The following is a 27,215-nucleotide window of genomic DNA, read 5'->3' as shown; positions in this document are numbered from 1 at the left end:
AGAAATTGAAATTCAATTCTAATGACTTTTCGATGAAAAAATTACAGTATGGTCTTTTACACATCAGAAACACATGGTAAAATTTACGGTCAATCGGAATATGTTTCGAAGTCTAATTAAATAAAAATTGGGAAATTTTGGGACACTAAAAGTCGGGCCAAACGAACTCAAAACGTTTTGCGACACACGTCAACAATATCTATATATATATATATATGTATTTTAATTATGAAAAAATTATAATGACATCGTTGTAATGTCCAAGTGAAGTTGAGAATTTTATAATAACGATGTTATAATGCCCAAGTAACGTCATAATATTTTAATAAAATGATTATATCTTATCGTCCTAAAGGCCAAATAATAATGTGATGATGTAGAAATGATGTTACTCTACTCAAATAAATAATAAGAATCTAACATGTTTAGGATAATCGTATAAAACCTAAATATATCGTATAAATACTATCACGTAAATAGTACCATGCATGCACTACCACGGTGACATGCTTGCGAGGTATTTACAATTTGTAAATATGTCATTATGCTGTCCATTTTTTGACATAGTATAGGAAGAGATATTAAAAGGTCGTTATTTTGTCATTTTAAAAAAATAATTTAGAACTAATATATTGTCGCTTGCGAGGGCAGTAAATTACAGTGAGCACTAGAATCGAAGAATAAAATCAGGAGTCCAATAAAGAGGTCTACAGAGAAGAGGTAAGCATAATTACTTACCAAGACTTTATACCTATTTTTAAATATGATTTTTTTTTTAGAAATTGAGCATGATTATTTTATGAACTTATACAATTATTTACTTTAGTGTGATATGTTAAGATAGATGTTTTATGAAATGAAATGTTGTTAATTACCGCATAATTTATGAAAAGAAAAAAATGCATTTAGCCATTTTATGAGATAATATGATCATTTACATAATTTTTTATATGTTTTAAGATGCTTTATGATTTATGAAATGTAAGATGATATGCATCGTCATCAAGAGATTTAATGCATATATGCTGCATTAAATGAATAATAAGATATGTAATGAAGTGGATGCTAGGCCCCAACACAGGAGCTAGCCCTAGTGTTGAGAACATGAATAAGAATAAGATTGGGCACCATGCCCATGCTTAGGAGCCAATCCCAGGAGAGTTAGTCCTCAATAAGCTATAAATTAGAGAAGTCAGTCCTCAAAGAAAGCCATCAGGAAGCACTCCCAAGAGAGTAAGTGGGATAATAAGAAGAAGACATGGCATATGAATCATTAATATTTATGACTGTTTTCTTGCTTTGGATGTACTTGTATGTATATATTTTATGATATGGGACGCGAAATATATGTATGCACTTACAACTAAGCTTATATGTAGTAAACACACAACTAAGAAAAAATATAATAAATTTTTATGTATGAATAAATTACTCTGCTGCATGTGCTTATTTTTATAGCTATGCCTTTATAAGAAAACACACTTCTTTTTATAAAACCAATCATAGTTGTTATTATAATTACGTGTAGACATGTTTTTCAAAAAGCAGGCTCATAATAAGGACAGTGATCTTTATACCTACTGAGACCGTGGACTGATCAATAATCCGTCTATGTAATTGTGATAACCCTACAATTACAAAGATTGTTGTTTTAGGTTAAAGAGATAGATGTAGACCCACTAGCAAGCATGGTTGTCTTCTATTGAGGATCTTAGGAGTCTCTAGCATATGGGATGCGGACTTGAGTTGACATCCCCTACACTTTTTCAATATGAGCAATCTACCCACCCAATATGGGATTAACTTTCTGGATTATCACAATTTTTCCCACTCACATCCATTACATTCTCGTTAGGGCCCTAATATGCAGTATCTCAGTGCGACATGGTGTTACTAAATTACTCTAATATCATTTGTAACGATCTAAGAAAAGCATTTGTTACATTTACATTGTTACTCCAAAATGACAAAAGAAAATGCTCATACAAGTTCAAGAAAGTATAGCAAACATCATAGGCATGTGGGATTTTAATCATCATGAGAAGCACCTTCCACTTTGTCAAGTTAAATAAAACAGGGTTCTAAAAAGCAATAGTATGTGAGATGCGGCTCTGACGATTACAATCATCAAATAAATATGTCCTGAAAAAATTCTAATCCACCAATTCTAGGGCCTTTCTATTATGGTAAAAGGAACTTCCAAATAGAGAGAATGAATTGGTGTACCCTTCCACCCAATAATCAAGCATTTCCCATTCATATCAAGCGTGCAAGACTTCTCACAATCAAATTTCTTAACCACCAGGCATGCTTGATCCAAGGATGACATGCTTAATTCTGTATCCACCATTCCAAACAGCCCAAAAAAGGCTCTCCACACATCAATCTTTACATGTCGAATCTTCCTTTCTTCTCCCTCTGCTACCACTATACTCCGAACTCACTCACCAAAGTATTCTGATTCTATGATCATTCTGTTTGGATCATCCCGTTTCATAAAAGTTTCCAGGCAATCAAAGTATGCACTGAAGAAGAAAAGAGCTTCAATAAAACGGCTCACAAAAGCAGGTGAAATGTGGTTTGCCTCAACTTCAGTGACAACCATTATACATGGATTGATACTTCTGACCACTCCCATTATAGATTCCAGCCGCTTTGGCTGTGAAATCATGCTCCTCAGGAAGTATTTAGAGTAGATAGCTGATACGTTCAGATTTTCCTAGGACTAGGTGGCACTACCGTAGCCACCAAGCAACCCCAAGCCGACTGGAATAAGGAGTTTAATTCTCCATATTTTATTTCCTTAAGTATTTAGTTTAATAAGGAATGTATTTTCCATTAGTTATTTCCTTCTTAGTTTATTTTCCTGCATTGTGTTATGACAGTTAGACCTAATGGTTATGTCTTATGACCTAGCCGTCATCTATTTAAGTGTAATCCTACTCAATGAATAAACATGCTGAATATTATGAAAACCTAGACCTTTTTGGTTGTTTTAGAGATCAAGGCTCTCTCGAAGTAGCCATTGGAGATCACAGCTCTCTCGAAGTAGCCCATATCCTTTTCTTTTGTTTCTTTTTATTATTTGATTGCATTAAGTGGTATCAGAGCGAAGGTTGATTGTTTTCTACAACAATCTCCGATCCACATCATCACCATGTCTTTTTGGAATGAAGAGGAACGAGTGAGGCTAGACAAGATGCGGTCAGAATTCCTTGCGTACAAAGAAGAAGCAAGCAAACGGATGGAGGAGATCAGGAAAAGAATTGAAAGTTTTTCTCCACCACGCACCTCTCCGACAACAAAAAGTGACCGGTTGATGCCAAAGCCCCAAGCGGTGTTAGAGACGCGAACAAGAAACAAGAAAGCTGAGGGTTCTACAAAACCTCCGGTTGCCACAACACTTTTCTTTGGGGCTAAGGATGCAGCTCTTTTGGGGAGAACCAGTGAACGACAACATGGACAACATGTTCCTATTGAAGAGTACAAGCAGAATGCGTTCCTGGTGATATAATTAGTGTTGAAGGCCCTGGTGATAGTGTTTATTCAGGTTCGACATGCAAACAGGGAGAGATAGAAGCCGTGGTCATTGCTACTGGAATTCATACATTTTTTGGCAAGGCTGCTCACTATGCTGGACAAGACTTGGTGCCGAAATTCAGAACTGGTGAGCCATGGAAGAAGGTTTTTGGCCTAGTATTTATCTATCATAATTCTGCACCTATCGGAGATGATCCATTTTGGCTATGGGAGGATGCTAAATACAGATGATGAATGAAGTCCAAAGCTGGCCTTATAGTTTTCCAGCTTTTAAGGATTTTCAAAAGGTTGTTCTTTGCGATGTTTTTGACAAGGAGATGCTGGAGCAGAATGTGAAGGAGGAAGAAGAGATGAAGCCAAGGTTGGAAGGGCAGGGACTAATTTTTGCAAAACCAGAATTCTTCCTTGGGGACAAGTAAGATGTTAGGGGAGAGGGATGATACATTCAGATTTTCCTAGGGCTAGGTGGCACTACCGTAGCCACCAAGCAACCCCAAGCCGGCTGGAATAAGGAGTTTAATTCTCCATATTTTATTTCCTTAAGTATTTAGTTTAATAAGGAATGTATTTTCCATTAGTTATTTCCTTCTTAGTTTATTTTCCTGCATTGTGTTATGACGGCTAGACCTAATGGTTATGTCTTATGACCTAGCCGTCATCTATTTAAGTGTAATCCTACTCAATGAATAAACATGCTGAATATTATGAAAACCTAGATTTTTTTGGATGTTTTGGAGATCAAGGCTCTCTCGAAGTAGCCATTGGAGCTCACAGCTCTCTCGAAGTAGCCCATATCCTTTTCTTTTGTTTCATTTTATTATTTGATTGCATCAACAACAATTGTTTCATCAGCATCTACCTCAAAAAGATCTTCTATGAGGTCCACCATGTCTGATACCGTAACTACCTTGAAAGAAAAGGGTAAGTTCACTGTCTCAGCAAAACTTGCAAACTGCTTACCTGTTTGCTCAATTATATGTTCTGAAGTAGTTCCAACAGCAGTAATCTTGAGAAGCTCAAGAGGGCATTCATGTCGGGTTGCAACAGCTTGCATCAAGATTGTCCATTGCATCCCATTCCGAACGGCAAGATCAATTATGTGAATCTTCCTCACCTCGGCCATGCTTTCTATAATGGGTTGGATTCCAACAAATTGTGCAACCTGGGACAAGGGAATGTCTTCATGAGATGCAAGCTTGGTGGGGTTTAAACTCATCATTGCCTCATCGACGTCAATAGACTGTCTTTTTCCCAAGTCATTTGATGTGATTCTTCCTTTTTCTCGACCAATCTTCTCCTGGAGAGCTTTAGAAAAATAGTAAACCACTCGGCCAACAGGGTCCCCTGTATTGGAAGACCACCGATCGCACTCCTTGAGCAGCATGCTTGCACGGTCAAACTGTTGACATCCTACTTTCTCAGCAGAAGCAAAAAGGAATCCAGCAAGCTCCACATCTTTGGTCTCTTCATTGGAAAGGCCATAGAAGGAAAAATCAAAAGGATGGCTAAGCATGGAAAGATCATCAACGGTTTGGGAAGAGGACTGGATGAACTTTGCTCCAGCAAGCCTTATGATTTCCTCAGTTGACAATTTATGGCCTTCCTCCTCTACACAAGTCATGTCATTCAACCGTTTAAGCCTATTTCTAAAGTTGTTTAGGAGCTCAAGTGAGGCTAATGAAAATGGCTGCCGCTTTTCCTACTTGGGTTCAACTTTTGGAACTGGAGTTGGGAGTTCACCAATTTCCTCTAGACATGTTTGCAGCGGTGGTTAGACAATAAGAAGCCCATTGTCTGAGAATGATACTTGCTGCTCTTCTTCTTGTTGATATTTGGAGAAGAGGAATCCTTCCTCTAATAAGCCCTCTTGATAGAAACCAAAGTCAGAAACCCAATCCTCTGCTCCTTCCTGTAATTCCCTCTGGACGTATTTCCCACCATTCACTTCTTCCATTCTTTATCATAACATCTAAATTCAGCTTCAACTCCATCAAAGCCAAACTCTTCAAAAGAGAACACCCTGTTTTCCATCTAAAGATGGGGATAAACTCACAATCTGGGATCTAAATAACAGTAGAAAACATTTGATAAATTCTTACACCTAGAATCATCAAGTACAGATACATCATACATTGATGTTGATGTGTTGATGTTATCAAGGCTTCCTGTATTCGACTATATGAAATGCCAATTGGATAAACATATATGGCTCCAGTTGATTTAGTATAGATTTATAAGTAAAAATTGAGCAGTAATTAAGCAAGAGTTGGATTCCAAACATATTATGCTCATTAAAGAAAGGAATAATCGAACAAGGACTAAAAGAACATAGAATAGTAATTAAACAAGCAAGAAAGATAATGTAACAGACAAAATGTAATACACAGGAATAAAAGACAGTTTTTGCATGATCTCTTTGTCCCTTTTTGTTCATTGTTGACGGTTTCCTAGTTCTTGTTGTATAATGATTGTTGCGATAATGTTTATTTGGTTGTCTGTTTTCTATTTCATGACAAGATTGAACATGTACAAATTGATTATCCAACTCCCCTCCATTTTTTTTTTATTTGTTTTAACAAATATCATTGATTCTGAAAAGCCCGAAGGCGTACAAGTTGAGAAATGAGGGACAGACCCCCCCCCCCCCCCCCCCAACACTCTAAGACAGAAGTATCTGACTTAAAAAACAGTTGCCTAGGTAGAATTACAAATCTCACTAGAATTACATTTAAGCCTCCCTTACAATGAAAAATTCTAATAAAATTTAAGCCATACATAGGCAGACTGTATTTAATAACAAAGGAATACACAAACACATCTAACAGAAAAATCAACCTAAGTAGGCAGTAGGGGCACTGTCATCGCCGAAGGCCGGCACGTGTATGACACGCGCCACCCTCGAAGCTACCAAACAGCAGGTCAGCCTCTGGGTGCCACCTTTGCACGACGAAAAAAAGGCGGAGCATGACCGTCACATGCTGCTCTAGAAGAAGACCTCCCTGGCTCGTGACCGCCACGCGTCGGTCACCAGTAACCCACACTGCCGATGCAAACAACGGCAGGACCAGAAGACGACAGTGGACCCATCTGAGTGGCGCGTGTCTCTCAGAAGCCAATGGAAAAGCACAGATCTGGCGTAAAAAAATAGATGAAAAGATGAAGTCCGACCAAAACCCTCCATCGGTGACACGAACGATAACAACGACTCCCTACCGGACGTCTCAAGATGAACCTCTTGTCAGAGAACGAGAAGAAGAAAAACCAACACAAAAACTCCAAATCCTTGTAAAGACTCGGAGAAGAACAGCCACCACTGAATCTACAGGGGGCAACAAAAGCTCTACAGCCCTAATGGTTGGGAGAAATCTACTTCCACTGGTACACACCAAAAAAAAAAAAAAAAAACTTCATAGCCCTAGAAGGGCTAGGAGGCAACACCACCGGGGGAGGGAGGGAGGAACCTCCCTCCCGACGAAAATCAACCCAGAAAATCAACTCCCTTCCTAAATACGAATTCCTTACATTAATTATTGATGCGATTTCAATCCCTGACTCATCTACTACTTGGGTTGAAGGTTGTTCAATACTTGGAATTTAGTGTTAAAATAACAAAAGAAAAAAAGAATAAGCTTATTTTGACAGATTAGACAATTAGATCATTAAAATGATGACAATAAGGATGTGATTGTTTTAACCCCCCTCCAATCACATGTTGATATCAGTATTTCATAAATTCGCTAATAGACTCTAACACACTCAATAATCAACCTAAAACAATTAAAATTTGGAAATATATATACAGATGGAGAGAGCTAAAGGGGTGCCCAGTGCCCTCCACCCCCGCAAGGGAGGGCGGCAACCCTATGGAATGGCTGTGCGATAACCTCTTCAAATGAGGAGTGGCTGAGTAATAGTATAAGGAGGACCTATATCTTTTTTGAATTCTCACAAAATTGATGTAACATTTAAAATTACTATTGAATCAAAATTCTATAATTATATATTACATATCTAGTAGTGATTTTAAAAGTCACATCAATTTGGAAAGGACTCAAGGAGGACATGAGTCTTCCTTATTGTATTATTACTTTTGCAAGCATTTAGCAACGGATAATGCTAGACATTCTTTTAGCGTCCCTAAAACAATAATGTGAATTTTAATATCACCATTTAATTTATAATAAATTATTATTAAATTTTAATTAAATGGTAATTTGAAAGTCACATCATTTAACAAAAAAAAAAAAAAAATTAGAATTACTCCTAAGCAACAGAAGCAAGCAGTGATCCTAGGCTATGTTTGGCAAGTGTTTGAAGAGGTGCTATGTCAGGAAAAACATTTTCAAAATTTTTTTCATTACATTTTTAAAAAACAATCAACATCAAAATAATATAACTTTTTTCACTTTATATATCACATCAATAATTTTTTATTATTATTTAAATAAAAAAATTCACTACAATACAAAACATTTTTACTTTCCTATACAAATTATTTTTACTTTTTACTTAAAATTTTTTTCTTCACTATTCTGTCATCTTCACTTGCTTACCAAACATACTCCTAATCTGTCCGCAGGTCATGATTCCAATTCCAAGCCGGTTCCACTTTCTTTACCGATCCACAAGCACCAATAGATAACCGACACGTAAGAAAAGTCGTATTGAATTGACGTGTAAGCTCCAGGGCAAATATCTTCAAATCTTAAATCTAAGACCACGACTTACAAAAAAATAAAATAAAATAAAATTCTGAGACCATGAAAAGTTGAAAACAAACCCATCTCTCTCTCTCTCTCTTAAATCTGCAGAGTCCTTTGTGGACGTATACGCATACGTTTAGGGATCGCGTAGATACTGTTTAATCGGGCGGTGGCGGTGGGTCGGCTGGTCGGATCGAATGGCGGAGGACAAGTACAATCGGAAGAACCCGGCGGTGAAGCGGATCCTACAGGAGCTCAAGGAGATGCAATCTAATCCGTCCGATGATTTCATGAGTCTACCTCTCGAGGTTTTTTCTTTGCGTTTGAATGATTTTTTTTTAATATATATAGATATATTTTAATTAGATTAATGAAATTATTAAATTTGTAGATTTGGTGGGTTTGAATCGATTTAGCTTAAATATGTAGTTTACTGGATCTGTGCAGCAATTGCCAATTGGGAATGAAATTTCCACCTTTTTTTTTTCTATTTAGGTCGATGCAATTAGCTGAAATTAGAGAATTAGTGACCGTATTAATCTATTCGATTTTAACCATATAGCTGAAGTCAGAGTAGTAGAATTGTTTCTTTTTTATCTAAAATAATATTCTTGTGTAGGTTTAGATAGCTGTTGATGGTTTTATATGGTCATTTTTCTTTTTAATTGGATATTTCAATCTTTTGGGGTTTCTTTGTTTTTTCAGTGACCCCAGATTCCTCTTCCCAATAAAAATTAGAAAGAAAAAAAGGAACCCTAGTGGGTACAATTGTGGAAGTATTTGTATTGTATGCAATTTGGGCTAATTTGTACTAATGTTGTGTTATCAGTAGTCTAAGCTTTTGGTATTTGGTTTCAGGAGAACATATTTGAATGGCAATTTGCGATCAGGGGACCCTGTGATACTGAATTCGAGGGTGGAATCTATCATGGGCGGATCCAGTTGCCTGCAGAATACCCATTTAAGCCGCCTTCATTTATGTTGCTGACTGTAAGACTTTACTCTCTGCCTAAATTATAAGTGGGTTGGACCCAGTGTTGTTTTAATCATGCAATTATGATGTGCTAATGAGTTATACTGTGGTTTGTTCAGCCAAATGGTCGATTCGAAACCCAAACCAAGATTTGCTTAAGCATATCGAATCATCATCCTGAGCACTGGCAGCCATCATGGAGTGGTAAATGTTATTCTCTAACGCATTTCTGATGTTTGTGCAAAATTATGTCCAGAGATTAGTATCAGATTCCTAAACTCATTAGATTGCTATGTTTGCCTTATGAAAATGAAAATGCTATGAACTTGTATGCGCTATGAAAATGCTAAGCAGCTTTAGCATATGCCTTCTTTTTACCCTTTCTCTCTCTCTGATCTTGATCATCCAGGCCTGAAACTCGATGTGGCTTGGTTTTGATATATAGGTTCATAGGATGACAGTTGGTCTGACATTGGAGTTGAATTGCTTAGTCCATGACCACGTCAATCTCGACATATGTACAAGTTTTTCTTGGAAAATTATACATTGGTCTCGTTGCCTTTGTCTTAGTTGCATGGCATGGGAACGGAGCTGTATAAAGTGCTTTGTCTTGGTCTTCTTATTTCTACCTTTTAGTTCTTTTATAATTCTTGACATGTTCATAGGAGTAGACTAGGCTCTGAGGTGGACATGTTTTGGTATTTAAGATAAAAGACTGTTAAAATTTGATCAATACATGCACCTATCAAAAAAAATTGATCAATACATGGGTATCTGTTCGTTTGATTCACGTTGTGTGGTGCTTGATTGGATTCCACTGGCAATATATCAATGTCAAACCTACATTTTCATCATTTTTGCTGCCTATCTATACTTGAATGATCAATGGTGAATCAGAGATTTAGGTTCACATGTATATGGATACATGGTCCATTCAACATGATAAATGAGAGTTTCTCAAGCTTTAAAATTGCCCAATCTGGCAATGGATCTCACCTGGCTAATGTTGTGTTGCTTTTGGCAGTACGGACTGCATTAGTTGCACTAATAGCATTCATGCCCACCAACCCAAATGGTGCACTGGGCTCACTAGACTACAAGAAGGAAGAGAGGCAAGCTTTGGCGGTCAAGTCTCGTGATGCACCCCCAAAATTTGGGACTGCTGAACGTCTAAAGCTAATTGATGAGGTATAGTAGTACTTAAGTTCTCTTCCCAGTTCGCATGTTTTTTTGTTCTTACTTTATTATTATTATTATCATTGCCAAATCCTGTTGTAATGAATATTTCCATACCACAGATTCATGAATATATGCTAAGCAAGGCACCCCCTGTTCCTCAAGTCGGCTCCTCTCAGGCTCCCAAAGAGCAGCCTACAAACAGGGAGGGTGAAGCCCAGGAGGATTCTCAAAATGCTGGGGAGGAGCTTCAAAACCCACCAGTAGTTGACAGGATTGTTGGAGAAGTGCATGAGGACCCTGTACCTGTAAATGCTGATTCCAGCCCTGCTGGAGTTAGGGCATCAAGGGAGATTCCATCCAGTGGCTCAAGTGAGCAGCTACTGCAAAAGCCAGAAATGAGGGTTCATAAAGCGGATAGGTTGTTTACATGGGCTGCTGTTGGACTCACCATTGCAATTGTTGTTCTTTTGCTGAAAAAGTTCATGAAATCTAGCGGACATGGTGCTCTATTCACGGACGGGTCTTAGATATGTGGTTGTTTTAAGTTGGCTTGACAATTCAAGACGCCATGCGGTATAGTTATTGGAAAGTATACATTTACTCATTTAGTCAAGGTTTTCATTTAATTTGCAAAGTTTGCATATATTATATATATTATGGTTCACTCGATATATATATTAATATATATCCGGTTGTTGTAACTAATAAAACAGATACGCAACCTGTTTGCAACTGTAAGAATGGTCATCCATATCTTGTATCATCTGTGTTGTGAGCTGTTTTATCGTGTGAATGCCGATCGATGACTATGGACTAGAAGCTTCTAATCTAACTAATCCTTTCTCCTACTCGGTCAGACTAGTTCTTCAGATGATCTCGTGTGCTTTCTTAACCCACTGTTGCTACAAACGTAATGCCCCCTATCCCGCAGGTACAGCGTTTGAATCAATGGATGACCTTTTTCTTCTGTATCTGTATGAATCGTATTATCATGTTGAATGGCAATAGTTTCTAAACTTCCCCTCGCCCCTTCACTGAGAGTAAATGCACTGCAATTTCCGTAGACCAATGTATTGTTTCTTACTGCGATTTTGTAAATAAAAAATGTAAATTTAAATTGTAGAAAATAAAATGTTTGAAATTGCATTTTTTGTTCTTTCAAAAATAATGGGGTTTTTCTTATTAAAAAAATACGTACAATTTTAAAAGTTAAACTGTAATATTACTAAACAATTAATTGTTTTTTTTTTAAAATCAAATGTTCAAATTTTACATTTTAAAATATTTTTAAATTTAACTTTTTAAAATTGCAAACTCAAATAAACTTTAAGCGTGACTTTAAACCAATTTGTAAAAAATATTACATTTTAAAGTGCGCTTTTAAAAAAAAAAAAAAAATTACATTTTTAAATTGTAGATAAAATATGCATTTTTAAAAACAAATTATTTTAAGAGTGCTGCTATAAACCATCTTTTTATCCTCTTGATGTAACTTAAAATCACAATTGAACCAAAATCTAATAATAATCAATCCCAAATTTAATGGTAAATTTAAAAAAGTCACATCAATATGAAAAAATGAAAAGATGAAAAAATGATTATCCCTAACATTGTTCCGATTTTAAAAGGTATGCTATAATTTTATCAACATGCTTACGTGCATTTTAAAAAATCATATTTTCAAATCACACGTTTTAAAATTTCTATTTTTAAATAGTACATCTTGAAATCGCAAACTCAAATATAGTAAATATAGTAAGCGTGACTTTGGGCAAAGCCAAAATGCAACGAAACCAACATTTGTTCGAATCTCCTCTTCTCAGAGCAAATCCACCCATAAAAAGAAAATAATAGAAAGGAATCCAACCTCCAAGGGATCAATGTATAAGCTTAATGGCCTAAACATCAGCTAATATGCCACTATGCCAGGATTTCAAGGGTCTAAATTCAATATTCATACTATTTTTTTATTTTTATTTTTTATTTACATTTAATATTCAACACCTCTCTATACAATTCATTCAATTTTCAAAAATTACTTTCCATAGAGATGTGAGTCTACCACTCTACCCCCATATGACTTCAAAACGATGAAATTCCACCTTCACCAGACGCAGACAAACAACAATGTGGGAGAGATTACGTGAGAAGAAAAGGGATGAAATCAGCAGGCAAGTAGAGGTTGCATCTTTTGGTGTACTGCCCTGTAACAATGGAGACTGCAGAGGGGAAGCTTCCACTTGGAATCCCGATACTTGTATGAATTTGTGCAATTCGGACCTGCACATTTTTCTCGTGGGGGAGGATAACTGAAACCCCACAAAATTTGGCCCCCATCAAACACTCAAATGTAATGACATAGCTCAAGCAACCATATTTCAGAGAGTTTTTAACTTCTTTACATAAACAGGCCTTTTGTGCCCTTCAATAACAGCTTCCCACATCAGATTGGAACACCAAAACACTTTTAAGCCAAAAACACTAGATCACACCAAACCCATCTAAACAAACATTTAGATTTTTGTGGGCCTCCTCAAGCAGCGCCGGTGCCAGACTACTGCCCCCTTCCTCCGCCAAACGTCTCCGCTAGTGGTGGGTTGTAATTCTAAGTGTTAAGCTGGGTACTCTCCTTACGCCTTATAGATGATTCATTTCAAATGTCATGGCCTCATTTCTCTCCCTCAACAAACATAATTAAGGAAACTCCAAAAGCAATAGAGCAAGAGAGAGAGAGAGAGAGAGAGAGAGAGGGAGGGAGATGAAGCGTCAACTATGACCGAGAAAATAATGAGTCAGCCATCGGATTCTCCACCCGTGGAGGCATTTTGCGTAGAAAGGGAGCGGTGTTCAGGAGGCAGCGCTGCTTGAGGAGGCAGATCTGTTTGAGGAGGCCCACAAAAATTGAATATTTGTTCAAATGGGTTTGGTGTGATCTAGGGTTTTTGGCTTAAAAGTGTTTCAGTGTTCCAATCTAATGTGGCAAGCTGTTATTAGATGGTACAAAGGACTTGGTTTATGTCAGATCCCTGTAGAAGTTAAACTCTCTCTATATATATAGAAAGTAGAATGTGTAAATAATAATAATAACAATAAAGCAAACTTTTACCTGCAGGGCACAGGATCAAATATACTCGGTAGACCCATATCTTCAGAAAATGTAACAATTGTCCCTGTAGGACCAATGACCCATCTGACAGAGTTTGATGCAAGTGTGATGGCGTTAGCAGCCTTTCCCTGCATGACATAACATTAAAACTTGATTTCAGATGCAAGGCTGAACAAACTTTACATTGGGAAGAAAATGAAAGAAAGAAAATGCAGGATGTTCATCGATTCTTCAGCAACCTGTGCTAATTCATCTTGCCGCTTCTTCATCTTCTCTTCCCTCTTTTTTCTTCCAGAATCTTGACCAAGTATTTTTCTAATTGCCTCAGCCTAAAACAAAAAGAAAGTGAGGTAGTTTAATTGCCAATAGACAAATAAAGCATGATATGATGGAGCAAACCTCAGCCTCCCTAGCAGCCTTCTCTGATTGCATTCTACGTCTCTGTGCAGCCTCAGATCTCTTTAATTGCTGTTCTACTTCAGAAAGTTTCTCCTTTTTTCCTGTCACCAACCAACCAATGGTGGAATTATTCAAGTAAAAAGGTTCAATAGATATGCACACACACGCATTTAGATATTCACGTTTATGTTATCATTTGAGAGGTCAGTACACCATATGAATGACAAAGAAAAGTATACTATATGAAGAAAAAAAAATTGCAATAACAATAGCATGACAAAAAGAAATGCTTACTTTTAGATGAAGCACCATTTGAGAGGTCAGTAAGACCCAAACCAGATCCAGATAAAACGTCTTTGCCAGATTGAAATGCCCGATTACGTGTAGTGGGAGTCGATACATTTCTTCCTTCGACAAATAAATCAAGAGATCCCTTTTTAAACTTCTTCCCTTCATATTCAAACTCATCTAAGGTTGCTTCTTTTTCTTCTTCCAAATAATCTTTATCCTCATATACTTTCTCTGATCTCGACTTCTTTCTACCATAATTTCCTGATCTTGGTGATCCATAATATTCCACGCTATCACCATATATGCCATCAGTTAATTGACTAATCTTTTCATCTTCATAATCTTCAGGCATTTTTGAAGCATTCAGTCTTCCAAGATACCGGATTTCCTCATCTTCATCATCATTATCATTAACTCCTACATCGAAGACACGTCTTTTAGGAACCCGGTTACTCTTACGAACTGGCTCATAAATCAGAGAAAGACTTCCCTTAGATGTCATTCCCCTTGTAGAATATTCCTTTCCAAAACTGGAACCAGTTTTGGGAAAATCCTTCCATTTGAATTTAAGGCCAATCCCCTTGTCCAAAGGATGGACATGATTGGCATCTGTATCCTGCATCAAACATATTAATAAGAAGCTTTTTTTTTTTCACATAATTTAAGTATAATATCCCATTAACAAAACAACATCTAAATAGTATAAGCTTGAATATCTTATACCATTATAAATTGGAGAGGAAAAAACTCCATAATGGAGGGAAGAGGTCATATGGGGGAAAGATAAAATGGTAGATCAACCTGAGATCGGATGAAATTAAATCCTTTCAAAAAAAAAGCCACGGATATGTGAATCTATTAAATCTGTTCAATGAGCTAATCTAGAAACCATTGAACTAGAAATGCCCTGAATGAGCCTCTTGTTTTCTGTAGTAGTACTTACTAGAGACCTGGTTCTAGAATAAGAACAATTTGCAATCTGATTGACGAGGATCAACACAACATACCTGCAGAAGCTGCTTCTCATGATGCTTAGGGCCATTGAAACAGTGGGAAAAATTTGTGACCAAGGAATCGCCACTAATGTCTTTGCTAGACTTGGCGTGAATAGTATGAGTAACACCACCAACCTTGAGCTTTAGCTTTTTCAGCTTGTTTTCAGCTCCTAATCCATCAGAAACAACTACTTTATCTGTAGCATTCTTGTTTTCATTGTGTCTTCCACTGCCAAAAAGTTGTGTTGATGATGGGAAAAAATTAAATCTCTGTAGAAGTGTCTGTGAATCAGGGTGAGGTCTACGAGATACACGACTCCTCTTCTTCCTCACAGGGCAGCCAACACCAGCAAACTTAGACCCACCAAAACTTTCCATTCATATTAAAAATTTGCAACACTGCTATGGTGGTTTTGCTGCTGCTATAGAATTAGAAAATGATGAGAGGAAGATCAGCAGAACTCAACAATAACAAAGCAGGAGACCTAATGATGATATGCATAATAACAATGGACAAAGTAAGCAGATAATGACCAGTTCTAGACTGAGAACTAGGCCATCAGTATATTGAAAATTATAAGAAGAGAAATGAATATATTCATACATACATAAATACATATATAAACATACCAATTAGAAGAGAAACCCTAACCAGAAAGAACAAAAACGCAACTACAAAAATTATATAACAAAATAACAACTGAGAATGAAAATTAAGAGATACCCATCAGTTAAAAGTGAATAATACAATGTATTACTTCTCAAACCAATGTACAGAATGAGTAGAAAATCTGACCTTAAAATGAAAATGAAGCAATGCTGTGTTTAGTTATTTAGGAAAAAGGTATGAAACAAAAAGAAATCATCATTTTTGAAGATAAATTATCTCATCTAAGCCTCAAACAACTATTGGGCCAGTCGGATTCAGTCTTTTCCACTTGGTTAAAGACTTAGCAAGCATCATAAACGTTCATAACTTGCTTTCTTCTTTAAAATAAAAAATAAACAGAAGAAATGTAACTATTTGATTTTTTTTTCTTACAATTATTTCCCTGGCCCCATTGTTCCATGTAGAAAAATGAAAATTTTTCCCTCGAAACAAACAATGCTTGAGAAAGTTTTTGTTTTTTTTTTAATAAAAACAAAAAGAAAGCAAGGCAGAGGCGCTCAACCTCAGGCAAGCAGAAACCCAGGGTGGCCAGGAAAAGAAGTTGGAGACTCAAAGTAGGTTCTGGAAAGCTTTTGTTTTTAATTTTTTAATTTTTTAATTTTTTTAATTTTTTTGAGATGAGGGTATGAGTAAATGGTTATTGGTTTGCTTTCGAGTATGGTTTTTGGTTTGCTTCAAAGGTGGCAGTCTGGCAGAGACTCTTTATCTGCTCCATTTGTCTCCATTTTTTTTTATTTTTTATTTTTTTTAAGTCAGTGATTTTTTTATTATTATTTATTATATAGATATTACATCAATAAATTACAGAAACAAAATACTGAGAAAAACAAAACAAAAATAAACTAACAACTTAATAACTCAACTAATATAGACTACAAATACCTCATAGCCCATAAAAAAATTCAAGAAGGTGGAAATCACTTGAGAATGGATAATAAATGCCCCGTTTAGTAATCCTCCTTCCCACTCCTCTCCTCCTTTTATGAGAGAATATTTTTGTTGAGTAAAAAGTAAAAAGTGATTGATGTGATATAAAGTAGAGAGAATTTATATGGAAAAATGAAAATAAAATTGTATTGTAGTGTATTTTTTTATTTAAATAATAATAAAAAATTATTGATGTGATATAAAAAGTAAAAAAGGTTAAGAATGTTTTGAGTTGATTTTTTTTTGGAGAGATGAAAATAAGAGGAGGGGAAGGAGAGGGGGTTATTAAACGGGGAATCATCGGGAGTAAGAGAGGCCTTAAAAACTTAGATCAGTCCGGGTTTCAAAGAAGTCGAACAGACTAAAAAATAAAAACTTAGATCTAGTCCAGCTTTCAAAAAAAATGGAACAGACTATTAAGAGAACAACGGAAATAGAATCTCCAACACAGACAAATATTCTGAAGCTCAAATGGTTTAGGTTAAGTGTTAAACAACACAACAAAATCCAACAAAAATAACACAAAAATAACAGGAAAAAAAAAACTCATAAAACAACAACTTCGGTAGAGGAAGGCGGCAATATGATGTTGCCCGGCGCGTGGGTGTCCAATGTAGGAGCAATTGATGGCATTGGGAAGCTGGAGAGAGCAGCAGAGGGGCGCGTGGCAGGCTAGAACTAGATGAGAAAGGAAAATCTAACTTTGAAAAAATTAATCTTCAAAACTACACAAATAGAGCAAACGATGTGGAGGAGAAGACGGAAGGAGAGGTGGTTGATGTGGCCGGCAAGGGGCGAAGGCTGAGACTGTGGTTTTATAAGGATCGGGAATAGATCGTCAACAAAGATGACAGATAGAGCCTTATAAGAAACCAGCTGAGAATTTCTCTTTCGGAAAAAAGAGAAACACAAAAGGAAATAGCAAAAAGCAATAAAGGAGGAGAGTTTTCCCTCCTCCTCAGGCATGGAGAGGAAGAGAGTTCTCTTCATAGACAGAAGAGAGCTTTTTCTCTTGAGAGAGAGAACTTGCCCTACAACGGATTTGATCCTTTAGTACTTTTCCGCATAATCGGTTCATATACAGTATCACGTTCACGAATGCATTTTTTAATTTTTTAATTTTTTTCTCTCTTTCTCTCGTTGTTTTAACTTTTCTCTCTATGATGTTCGTTAGATGTGTGTAGGCACCCAACCCAAGAGCGGCGGAGTACATCTAGTCCAGTATTGCTTCTAGGTAGCTGTTTATCTAATCGTTTCCAGCCATTCTTGACCTCTCTTCGATTTTCTCTGCTCTGCTTTCTTGGCCAAATTAATAGAAACACACGCGCATAGAGGAAATAGTTATAGACAAACATGGCAGTGTTGATTTTCAATTTGCAATTTCGTTTGATTTTCGTCTCTAGCTGCCCGTCACTACCAAACGCAATTGGTTCACAGCCGGATTTAAACCCATCACCCCCCCCCCCCCCCCCCCCCCCCCCCGACCAACCCATTCATTCATTCATTCAGAAGTCACAACTCCAATCCAAACCCAACCCCTCCCCGTTTGATAAAAACTCTCGCTAAATTAGCATCGTTTTAACGTAAACCACGTTGATTGAGGAATTTTTTTCTTCGTTTTATTAACAAATATGTAACCTGCGCTAATGTAGAAATATTTGACGTCGTTTCAATTGTAACGACGTCCAATCTTGTCGTTTCTACAGTACAAACGACATCAAATGTTTATTTTCTTGATTCGCAAATTCAAAATTGAGAAATGTTACCTTTACAACAAGTACATGTGCACTCCTCCCCTCACATGAGGGTAGGGCCCAGTGTAGTGCAGCAATCAAGGCCCCCGTGATCTCTTTCTCTTATCAACTATCATGCATGAAGCTATATCTTTCGGACCAGGATCCTCTGCAGTTGAGAGGAACTGGAGAGGATCCTGATGCATATCTCTCTTCCCCATGATTTATTTCCCACTTAAAGAAATTACAGCCATGGATCTAAAAGACATCAATTCATACAAGGCAACCAAATAAACACACAAAGGCTACCATCATCTCAATAAGGAAAACAAATTAACACAATGGGCAACTCATCATGAGTATGCTTATGGCCACCATCTCGAATGGACGTTCACTTTAACCTTCCGCGAGCCCGGACAATGAGTCTTCACTACGAACTCATCATCGCTAAAAAGGGCAATTCCTCCATCACAGATTACTTCCAGTGGAGCAAGCAAATCTCTGCCACCCTTTGCCGCCGATCATTTGCTAAACGACTACAAGTTCACCTCATATCTCCTCACCAAATTGGTTCCCAAATACGACCCCTTTGTTACTGAGGGTGAAAACCCGGAGCCAGTTCCCGGTTATCGACTAAAATCGGTGATAAAAAAAAGTGCAAACCCAAATGCAAGCTTTCGTAAGTAATAAATTATCGATAAGTACGAGGTCGATTCACAGGGAATGGTAAATACTAAGTAAAATTCCTATTATTGTGCAGAAAAGTAAATTGAATTGATTTTCCCACTAAAAAGTAGAGCAAATGAGAGATGGTAAATTAAAATTTAATTGACTAAACTAAATCAATAAAAATAGAATTAGGGAAAATTAATGGAAAACTATAAGATTTTAGAGATCCACTTAACATTATATTACGTATTCCTGAGACATATTTTTAACTCAACTAGGTAGCGAATCAACTCTTCTAATCGGAAGATAAAACAATTAGGCACAAATCAAATATAAAATAAATCGAACATGGGTTGGTTGAGAATTTGATTTCAAAAACATGTTATCCAATATATTTTCGAACCATAACAAATCAAACAAAGTAAGTATTTGATATAAACAAAAAACATAATGAATCAAAATAAACTTGTCCCATTAAATTACTCTCAAATAAAAATCATTCACAACATTCAATCATTAATCTATAAAGAACAAATAAAATACTCTCAAGAACACATAAAAATAAAAAAAAAAACAAAAAAAAAAAAACTAGGCTTCACCCCTAACCTTAACTAGAGATTTAGCAACTCATAACTATAGAAATAAATTCAACAACTAAAGTACTAAACATCAAACATAAACAACTAAAAGAAAATAAATTGAAAACAACAAATAACTAGAATCAGTCGAAAATCTTCAAAAGCCTTTTAAAAATCAACTCCGTCACTGAGTTAAAGAGAAAGAAAGACTGCTGAAAATTCCTTTTTCCTTTGCTGTGCATCTTCTCTTATAGAGATAAGAGTTATTCTTTTTTTGGGATTTGTACAATTATAGGAATCCCAGTCTTCTATATGTTCCATGTCTTTCTTTTACACTTGAAACAAAACACTACTTCTTTTTGCAAGGGCCAAAGAGACATTTTTCTTCTTGATTTTGTATTACCCATAGTCTTAGTGATAGACTAGGTTTCAATCTTCCTTTTTATTTTTCTTGTTTTGTCATGTAGTAGTATTAGAATTAATGTTTCTCCAATTCGTAGATCCAGCAGTTTAGTTTCACATCTTCTTGTATTACATGTTGGACTTTATCTGGGCATAGGATGAACTTTTTCTTTTGACCCACCTCTTGGCTTTTACTCATTGCTTTCTTTTGTAATTCCTATATAACAAAATTTCTTGCATTAATATATCATTTAAGCTTAAGATTAATAATTGAACAATATTTCCTAATTAAATATAAAATGCAAGAATTAAATCATAATAAAGTATGATAATGTTTATTTTAATAGATAAAATAAATACTTTTAAGCTATTATCACCGGTAATCGGCTTCAGGGTAGCTAGTTGGCCAAAATCGCCAACGGGCTCCGATAACCAAGTAGCTAGTTAATTGGGTTTCCAGTTAACCGGGTGTGTAATAGTAGGCAGTTAGCCAGTTACCCGATTATCTGGACCGGAGAATGAAAAATCAACAGCTACCATCTTCAAGATCCCAAAATCAATTCCAATCTCATTCTTCCAAGTCTCCTAAGCTCTCTCATATACCAGTAGCCGAAACCTGCAAGCTTGGACTAGAAACCAAGCAACAAGAGAGAGAGAGAGTAGAAGAATAAAAAATTAGAGAGAGCCAGTGCGAGCCAAATCTTGATGAGGTTTAGAGAGGCTTTATTCGTACTGTAGTTGTCAGTACGAATCACTGACCTGTGGCCTTATCAAACAGATGTATTCGACCTTTGAATTACTTTATGTTCTGCTGTATGGCAAGAAGGGAGTCGCAGGGTGCAAAAACTATCGATCTTTCCTACTGACGGAATGGATTGGTTGTAGCAATTACGAGACAGACTGGATGGGGAGGAAATGCTGGAAGCTCTTTCGATGGCTAGGGGGATTTGGTTAAGAAGGAATGACCTAGTTTTCAGTAACAAATTCTCTAACCCAATGGTCGTTGTCTCCCAGGCAATAGACATGATTGCAAATTTCCACTTGGTAGAAGCACAGCCTAGCCTGGATGCTAGTCCCTCTATCCGGCTTCAAAGCTTAGAGCACTAGCAGCAGATTCCCAACCATTTTCCCTAAATTTAGGGAACAAAACTATTTTTTGCTTCCCTATAAAAAAACACCCCACAATAGATTCCCTTAACTTTCCCTATATCAATTAAATACTTTTTTTTACTCTTACTTTATTCTTTTTTTCTCTTTCCTACTTTTTTGTACCAACCAACTCCCAACTAACTCCCAACCAACCCTTCATATCTTTGTTTTTATGTTCATAAAACTATTAAATGACCATTTAAATGGTTTGATCAAAACAGCTGGGAATGAAATTTTTTTTTTCAAGGGAAGGTTCTAGAAGGTGGGTTGATGTATTGTGGATGATACCCAACACAAGTGAAAGTTGCATGGTGGGTAGCTTTGCTGAGATATTCCGTAAGCCTCAATTGACGAACAGGAACATGCAAGCAAGAAATCAACAAATTCAATAGCCACAAGCTCCTAGTCCACGCGAGAACCAAAGCCCAACATCTGATCCAAAACATGGTTTTTCACTTTTTCCCTTCCCTTGAAGCTGGTACGCAGATAGCTAGAAATCCTTAATTACAACATTAATAGTCATTAAATTGCACCAGCGTCTTATTGCCAACTACTATCAACTGCTATCAATTGTGCGTACTCCACAGCAGTAAAAAGTGAAAACGTGTGTATACGCTTCCTACATTTATAGCTACTAAACTAGTCGGCAGTTGGCAATGGTGGTTGTGAATTAAATTTACATTTATGGTTTGTAGTTGAAACATGAAACACAATCGAACCTGAGTGTTCAAGAACAAATTTAAATAGACCAATTGCCTTATTGTTTTCCATCCATTTTACAACCAAGCTTGTGTTCTTTCAATTTAAATAGATTCATTGTCTCACTTATTTTAATCCATTTCAATATCCTTTCCCTCTATGGATCATATTCTTGAACTTGATAGCCTTCAATATGATTCTTCCTCCGATGATGAGTTGGAAATAATTTCAACTTTTGCTGTGGTAAAAGAACGATTGGATGGCGAAGGAGGATCAAGATCACGACGTGTTTCTGGTCGACGTCGCAATACTATTTGGCGTAATTCTTTGCAAGGCCAAGAAAACCTATTCCACGATTATTTTGCGGAATCAGCGGTATATCCTCCCAACAAATTTCGAAGGAGGTTTCGTATGCGCCGTGACCTTTTTATGCGCATTCACGACGCAATAATATCTCATGACAGATATTTTGTTCAAGAAAGAAATGCTGCTGGAAAGCTCGGACATTCTTCTCTACAAAAGATGACTGCTGCAATTAGGATGCTCGCTTATGGAGTAACTGCAGATTTGATGGATGAATACTTACGGATTGGAGAAAGGACCGCAATGGATAGCTTTATACATTTTGTTAAAGCGGTAGTTTCAATTTTTTCTGCCGAGTACTTGAGGTCGCCAAACTCAGAAGACATTGCTAGATTGCTAGCAATTGGCGAAAGTCGTGGATTTCCAGGAATGCTGGGAAGCATCGATTGCATGCATTGGAAGTGGAAGAATTGTCCAAATGCTTGGAAATGTATGTATTCTGGTCATATCCGTGAACCTACTGTTGGACCACAAAGGGTGCAAACCCAAGTGTAGGTTTTCGCAAGTAATAAATCACGGTAAGTCCGAGGTCAATCCACAAGGAATGATTAGTCACGCGAGAATAATTTTTATTATTATGCAGGAAAGAAAAAAATAAAAAAAATAAAAAAAATAGGAATTTTGCTTTTGGTTTCCACTCGAAAGTGGAGCAGATAAATATAATTTAAATTAAAAAGTAAACTACGAAACTAAAATAAATAAATTTGATTTGGAAGATAATATTGGAAAAGACTAGGGTTTCAAGGATCCACCTAGTATTTTATTATGTATTCATGAGACATAAAAAAAAAAAATATAAAATAGATCAAACATGGTTGATTGAGAATTTGATTTCAAAAACATGAAACAATAAATTAAGCATTCCATATATTTTCGAATCATATCAAATCAAACAAAGTAAGCATTTGATATAAACAAAAATCATAAGGAATCAAAATAAACTTGTCCCATTAAATTACTCTCAAATAAAAATCATCCCCAAAATTTAATCATTCATCTATGAAAAACAAATAATATAGTCTCAAGAACACATAATAAAAATACTAGGCTTCACCTCTAGCCCTAGCTAGAGGTTTAGCCACTCATGTTTATGAAAATAAATTCCATAATCAAAGTACTAAACATAAATTAAAAACAAAGAAAATAAAAATTCAAACTCTGCGCCGCTATGCTCTTCTGTGCTCCTTTGCTCTTCTCCTCTTTTTTTTTTGCTAGAACAAAACATGGTATTTATAGAGCTTGCTAGGTTTTTTTTTCGGTGCTTCTAATCTGGAAAGAATTTGAATTTCTTGCGTTAATTGCACCGCAACCTAAGTGTGGAAAGGAAATAATATCTTTGATACTGCATTCTCTTTTGGAAAGAAATCCATCTTCTATTCGGTTCTCCAAGTATGGAAGGAGATGCGCGCCATTTAAAAAAATAAAAATATGCATGTGTCTCTTGTTATGGAATGAATAGGTGCTGCCAGGTATGACATTCATTCTTTCTTTCCATCTTTTATTTCTTTGATTTCCTTTCTTCTTTTCCTTCTTTTATTTATCGTCTTTTCTTTTGGTCTTCTACAAAATAACAATTCATTGCATTAATACCAATTTAAGCTCAACTTTAATAATTAAACAATATTCCACAATTAAATATAAAATGCAAGAATTAGAATAAAACATAATATGATAATGCTTATTTTAATAGAAAAAATATGTACTTTTAAGCAATTATCACACCCCCCAATCAGCTTATTGCTAGTCTCTAGCAATTCAAGCGAGTTCACACGCATTACAAGCAGAGACTCAAGAAAAGAGATTTTTTTTTTTTTTTTCAATTAACACAAAAAAAAAAAACAGTCCAAATTCATAATACTGACAACGATCAAAGAATTTTCAGATGCTCTCATAACTCAATGTGAGTGGAATTTTCAGCCAACATAAACACACTCTCAATTTCAGATTTGCATGACCTTGAAATTCTATCAAAATAATTATGTTTTGATTCAAGCCTTACCGGTGTTAACACTCAACAATTGACATCACTCTGAATTAGGTGTAACACTCTCAAATATATGTGAGTGGAATAAGGTAAGCAAAAATCAAATATCTCACATATAGATCATATGAAAACCGCTTAATCAAGAAAGAACAAGTAGTCTCATGAAAGGCTGCTGAAAATAATTTATACCACACTCATTGGTTAGTCATGAAAATTTCTGAACCATGCATTCCTTGAGATCAAATAAGGACTTTCATTAGGACGTAATGTAGGGTTAAGAGAAGGGAAATAACTAACACAAAGGTAATGGTAAAAGTGAGAAATGTTTTCAAGAATAATTGGAACTTCATCATCTTCTAACATTTCAATCAATTTCTTTTTCCATATTTTCCTCCAATAAGCACTATTCCTTCTTCGAAATATACCTTCTGTCCTTGAACATCAACCCCAATTTTTTTTTCTTTTTTCTTTTTCTTTTTTTTTTATCCCTTTTTTTTTTTTTTTTTTTTTTTGAATCACACGCCACCTCATTGGAATAAGTTAATTGACCACATTCTTGGAATATTTTGGAAAGGGGTTTAAGAAAGAAAGGCTAATCATAAGGCTCAATGGGGGTAACTAGCGACAATATATCAAGAAAAGAAATTTTAGGCTCAAAATATAAAAAGATGGCCTAATCTCATCTCTCAAGGATTTGCATAATTCTTCAATATTCATGAGTTCTCAAATTCAAGTGTAACATAAAAAATCAATTTTTAGCATTCAGCCAAGAGAGAGAACAATGAGACTAACTACGGAATAATATCTGCGCATCCAAAAGAAATAAGATTCCATGAAAATTTATCCTCTCCACAGAATGATTGGCCCAAAACTCACAAGGGTTAAAAATCTCCACATTTTTTATCCTCAAGAATTTCTAAGTCACTTCTATCCTTAACTAAGAGACGTGTTTATTGGGCTGAGTGCATGTGCAATGAATTGAGCATGAAAACAATGAAATTCTTTAGCAGGAGTAACATAATGAAACTTGAACAAAAATTTATGCTGAAGACACAAGATTTTTTTTTTTTTAAACAAAATTGAGACTAAAAGAAAACACGCAAGACACCAAACAGAAAAACACAAAACTTTTTTTTTTTTTTGAGAAAATATATAAAAAAAAAAAATTGGTCTTTTTTTTTTTTTTTTTTTTTGAAATATAAAAAAATATAAAATAAACAAAACAACACAAAAACAACGACAATAATCAAGCATCAAGCTCCTCCCCCCAACCTAAAACTTACATTGTCTCTAATGTAACAAATTAAAATAAAGAAGTAGAGATTAGGAAGAGTACCTTGAAGTGATGAAAATAAACCAAACTTATTGCCTGCAAAAATTAGAAAAACAAAACACACAAAACAAAACAAAAACAACCTAAACTACGACACAGACATTTCGATTATAATGACAAAATTGAGTTCATGTGTTTAGCAGATCTCGATAAACAGGATCCTCAAAATCACTAGATTCATCTATCGGCTCCAAATCTTCATAAAATGGTTTCAAATATTTTTCTTTAGAAACATTACCATTTTTTAAGTTTTCAATTTTGGGTGCTTTGACACTTGATGGATGAGTTTTAATGGGTGCATGCAAGTCCTCAAAACATGAGTTACATCCATTAGTGTCCATCACTGGATCAACATCTAGAATAACATGAGCTTTTTCCAATTCTATATCATCACTCATGGGATTTAGTAAACATGCCTCTATAGGATCAGAAAACATTGAGTGAGAAAACTTATCTTCTACCAAGGTTTGGATCATGTCCACCTCATGAATCTCCTCGTCATCATCAATGACAGGTTGCTTACAATTGTTGAAGATGTTCAACTCAACGGTCATATTTCCAAATGCAAGCTTCATGATTCCATTCCTGCAATTAATCAAAGCGTTAGAAGTAGCCAAAAATGGTCGTCCCAAAATGACAGGAACATCAACGCTAGAATGTGAAACAGGCTTTGTATCTAAAACAATGAAATCAACAGGAAAGTAAAATTTATCCACTTGCACCAAAACATCCTCTACTACCCCTCTTGGTATAACAACAGATCGGTCGGCAAGCTGAAGAACAACTTTGGTCGGTTTCAACTCTCCAAGGCCCAACTGCTCATAAACTGTGTAGGGTAGTAGATTTACACCTGCTCCTAAATCCATTAATGCTTTATCAATCTTAGAATTGCCAATGATGCATGGGATAGTTGGTGATCCAGGGTCTTTCTGCTTCAAAGGAATTTTCTGCTGAATTATAGCACTTACCTGCTCTGTTAAAAATGCCTTCTTATGAACAAAAAGCTTTCGTTTTATCGTGCACAGATCTTTCAAAAATTTTGCATATGAAGGAATTTGTTTGATGGCATCCAACAAAGGAATGTTTATTTTCACTTGCTTGAACACTTCCAAAATATCTTGATTTTCTGTTCCCTTTTTAGGTGCAAGCAACCTTTGAGGAAATGGGGCAACAGGCTCATACACTTTCTCCATAACATCTCCACCCTCACTAGGCTTGTCATCTTCCTTGGTTTCTAAATCTCCCTTACGTGGTGAAACTTTTGTTGGGACCTCTTTATTAACCACCTTTCCACTCCTAAGGATAGTGACAGACTTGGCATGTTCCACTTGAGTATTGTTGACTTCATTTACCCCAGCTCGAGTCCTTGGGTTAGGTTCAGGTTGGGCTGGAAACTTTCCTTTCTCTCTCACATTCAACTGAGACTCAATTCTGCCAACTGCATTTTTCAACTCTTGAATATCTTGCCTGGTATCTTGGTTGATCTGAGATTGGCTTTGTATAAAGGCTTGCAATGTTTCCT

The 27,215-nt window shown here is 36.0% G+C and overlaps 3 protein-coding genes and 1 pseudogene across 5 annotated transcripts; 2 read left to right on the top strand and 2 right to left on the bottom strand.

The window, feature by feature from the left end:
- Positions 1 to 2,181: 2,181 nt before the first annotated feature.
- Positions 2,182 to 5,571, bottom strand: LOC133859669 (DELLA protein RGL1-like; annotated as a pseudogene).
- A 2,699-nt stretch (positions 5,572 to 8,270) lies between these two features.
- LOC133879876 (ubiquitin-conjugating enzyme E2 32) lies at positions 8,271 to 11,160 on the top strand. The gene is made up of 5 exons (XM_062318682.1): positions 8,271 to 8,551; positions 9,102 to 9,233; positions 9,336 to 9,420; positions 10,241 to 10,404; positions 10,515 to 11,160. Exons 1-5 carry the CDS (start codon positions 8,441 to 8,443, stop codon positions 10,920 to 10,922), a joined length of 900 nt encoding a protein of 299 aa, XP_062174666.1. The 5' UTR covers positions 8,271 to 8,440; the 3' UTR covers positions 10,923 to 11,160.
- A 1,018-nt stretch (positions 11,161 to 12,178) lies between these two features.
- Positions 12,179 to 16,460, bottom strand: LOC133858842 (uncharacterized). Of its 3 annotated transcripts, none has more exons than XM_062294296.1 (7): positions 16,359 to 16,460; positions 15,199 to 15,608; positions 14,195 to 14,807; positions 13,901 to 14,001; positions 13,741 to 13,830; positions 13,502 to 13,629; positions 12,179 to 12,704 (listed from the first exon to the last, which is right to left on the bottom strand). In XM_062294296.1, the coding sequence occupies exons 2-7, from the start codon at positions 15,562 to 15,564 to the stop codon at positions 12,560 to 12,562; spliced, it is 1,443 nt and encodes a 480-aa protein (XP_062150280.1). In that variant the 5' UTR covers positions 15,565 to 15,608; positions 16,359 to 16,460; the 3' UTR covers positions 12,179 to 12,559. The 3 variants fall into 3 exon arrangements, with proteins under 3 accessions (XP_062150280.1, XP_062150281.1, XP_062150282.1); XM_062294297.1 differs by having other exon boundaries at positions 15,199 to 15,605; positions 16,359 to 16,452; XM_062294298.1 differs by lacking the exon at positions 16,359 to 16,460 and adding an exon at positions 16,229 to 16,327 and having other exon boundaries at positions 15,199 to 15,605.
- Positions 16,461 to 22,172: 5,712 nt separating this feature from the next.
- Positions 22,173 to 24,352, top strand: LOC133859662 (uncharacterized). Its single transcript, XM_062295150.1, has 2 exons — positions 22,173 to 22,806; positions 24,294 to 24,352. The coding sequence occupies exons 1-2, from the start codon at positions 22,173 to 22,175 to the stop codon at positions 24,350 to 24,352; spliced, it is 693 nt and encodes a 230-aa protein (XP_062151134.1).
- The last annotated feature ends 2,863 nt before the right edge of the window (positions 24,353 to 27,215 follow it).

Source organism: Alnus glutinosa, chromosome 1 (genome assembly GCF_958979055.1).
Source record: "Alnus glutinosa chromosome 1, dhAlnGlut1.1, whole genome shotgun sequence".
NCBI classification, from domain to species: domain Eukaryota; kingdom Viridiplantae; phylum Streptophyta; class Magnoliopsida; order Fagales; family Betulaceae; genus Alnus; species Alnus glutinosa.
The sequence above is the reverse complement of the archived record's forward strand: the minus strand, read 5'-3'. Positions and strand labels throughout refer to the sequence as shown.

Bases quoted from the DNA above. Each gene is read 5' to 3' on its own strand.
- LOC133879876 (XM_062318682.1), top strand. From the start codon at position 8,441: ATGGCGGAGGACAAGTACAATCGGAAGAACCCGGCGGTGAAGCGGATC. The intron at 8,552-9,101 runs GTTTTTTCTTTG...ATTTGGTTTCAG, and splicing joins TCATGAGTCTACCTCTCGAG to GAGAACATATTTGAATGGCA. The intron at 9,421-10,240 runs GTAAATGTTATT...TGCTTTTGGCAG, and splicing joins CTGGCAGCCATCATGGAGTG to TACGGACTGCATTAGTTGCA.
- LOC133858842 (XM_062294296.1), bottom strand. From the start codon at position 15,564: ATGGAAAGTTTTGGTGGGTCTAAGTTTGCTGGTGTTGGCTGCCCTGTG. The intron at 13,831-13,900 runs GTTTGCTCCATC...TTTTTGTTTTAG, and splicing joins AGGCTGCTAGGGAGGCTGAG to GCTGAGGCAATTAGAAAAAT. The intron at 12,705-13,501 runs GTAAAAGTTTGC...GTGGGGTTTCAG, and splicing joins TTTGATCCTGTGCCCTGCAG to TTATCCTCCCCCACGAGAAA.
- LOC133859662 (XM_062295150.1), top strand. From the start codon at position 22,173: ATGGATCATATTCTTGAACTTGATAGCCTTCAATATGATTCTTCCTCC. The intron at 22,807-24,293 runs GTATGTATTCTG...TGGAATTTTCAG, and splicing joins TTGTCCAAATGCTTGGAAAT to CCAACATAAACACACTCTCA.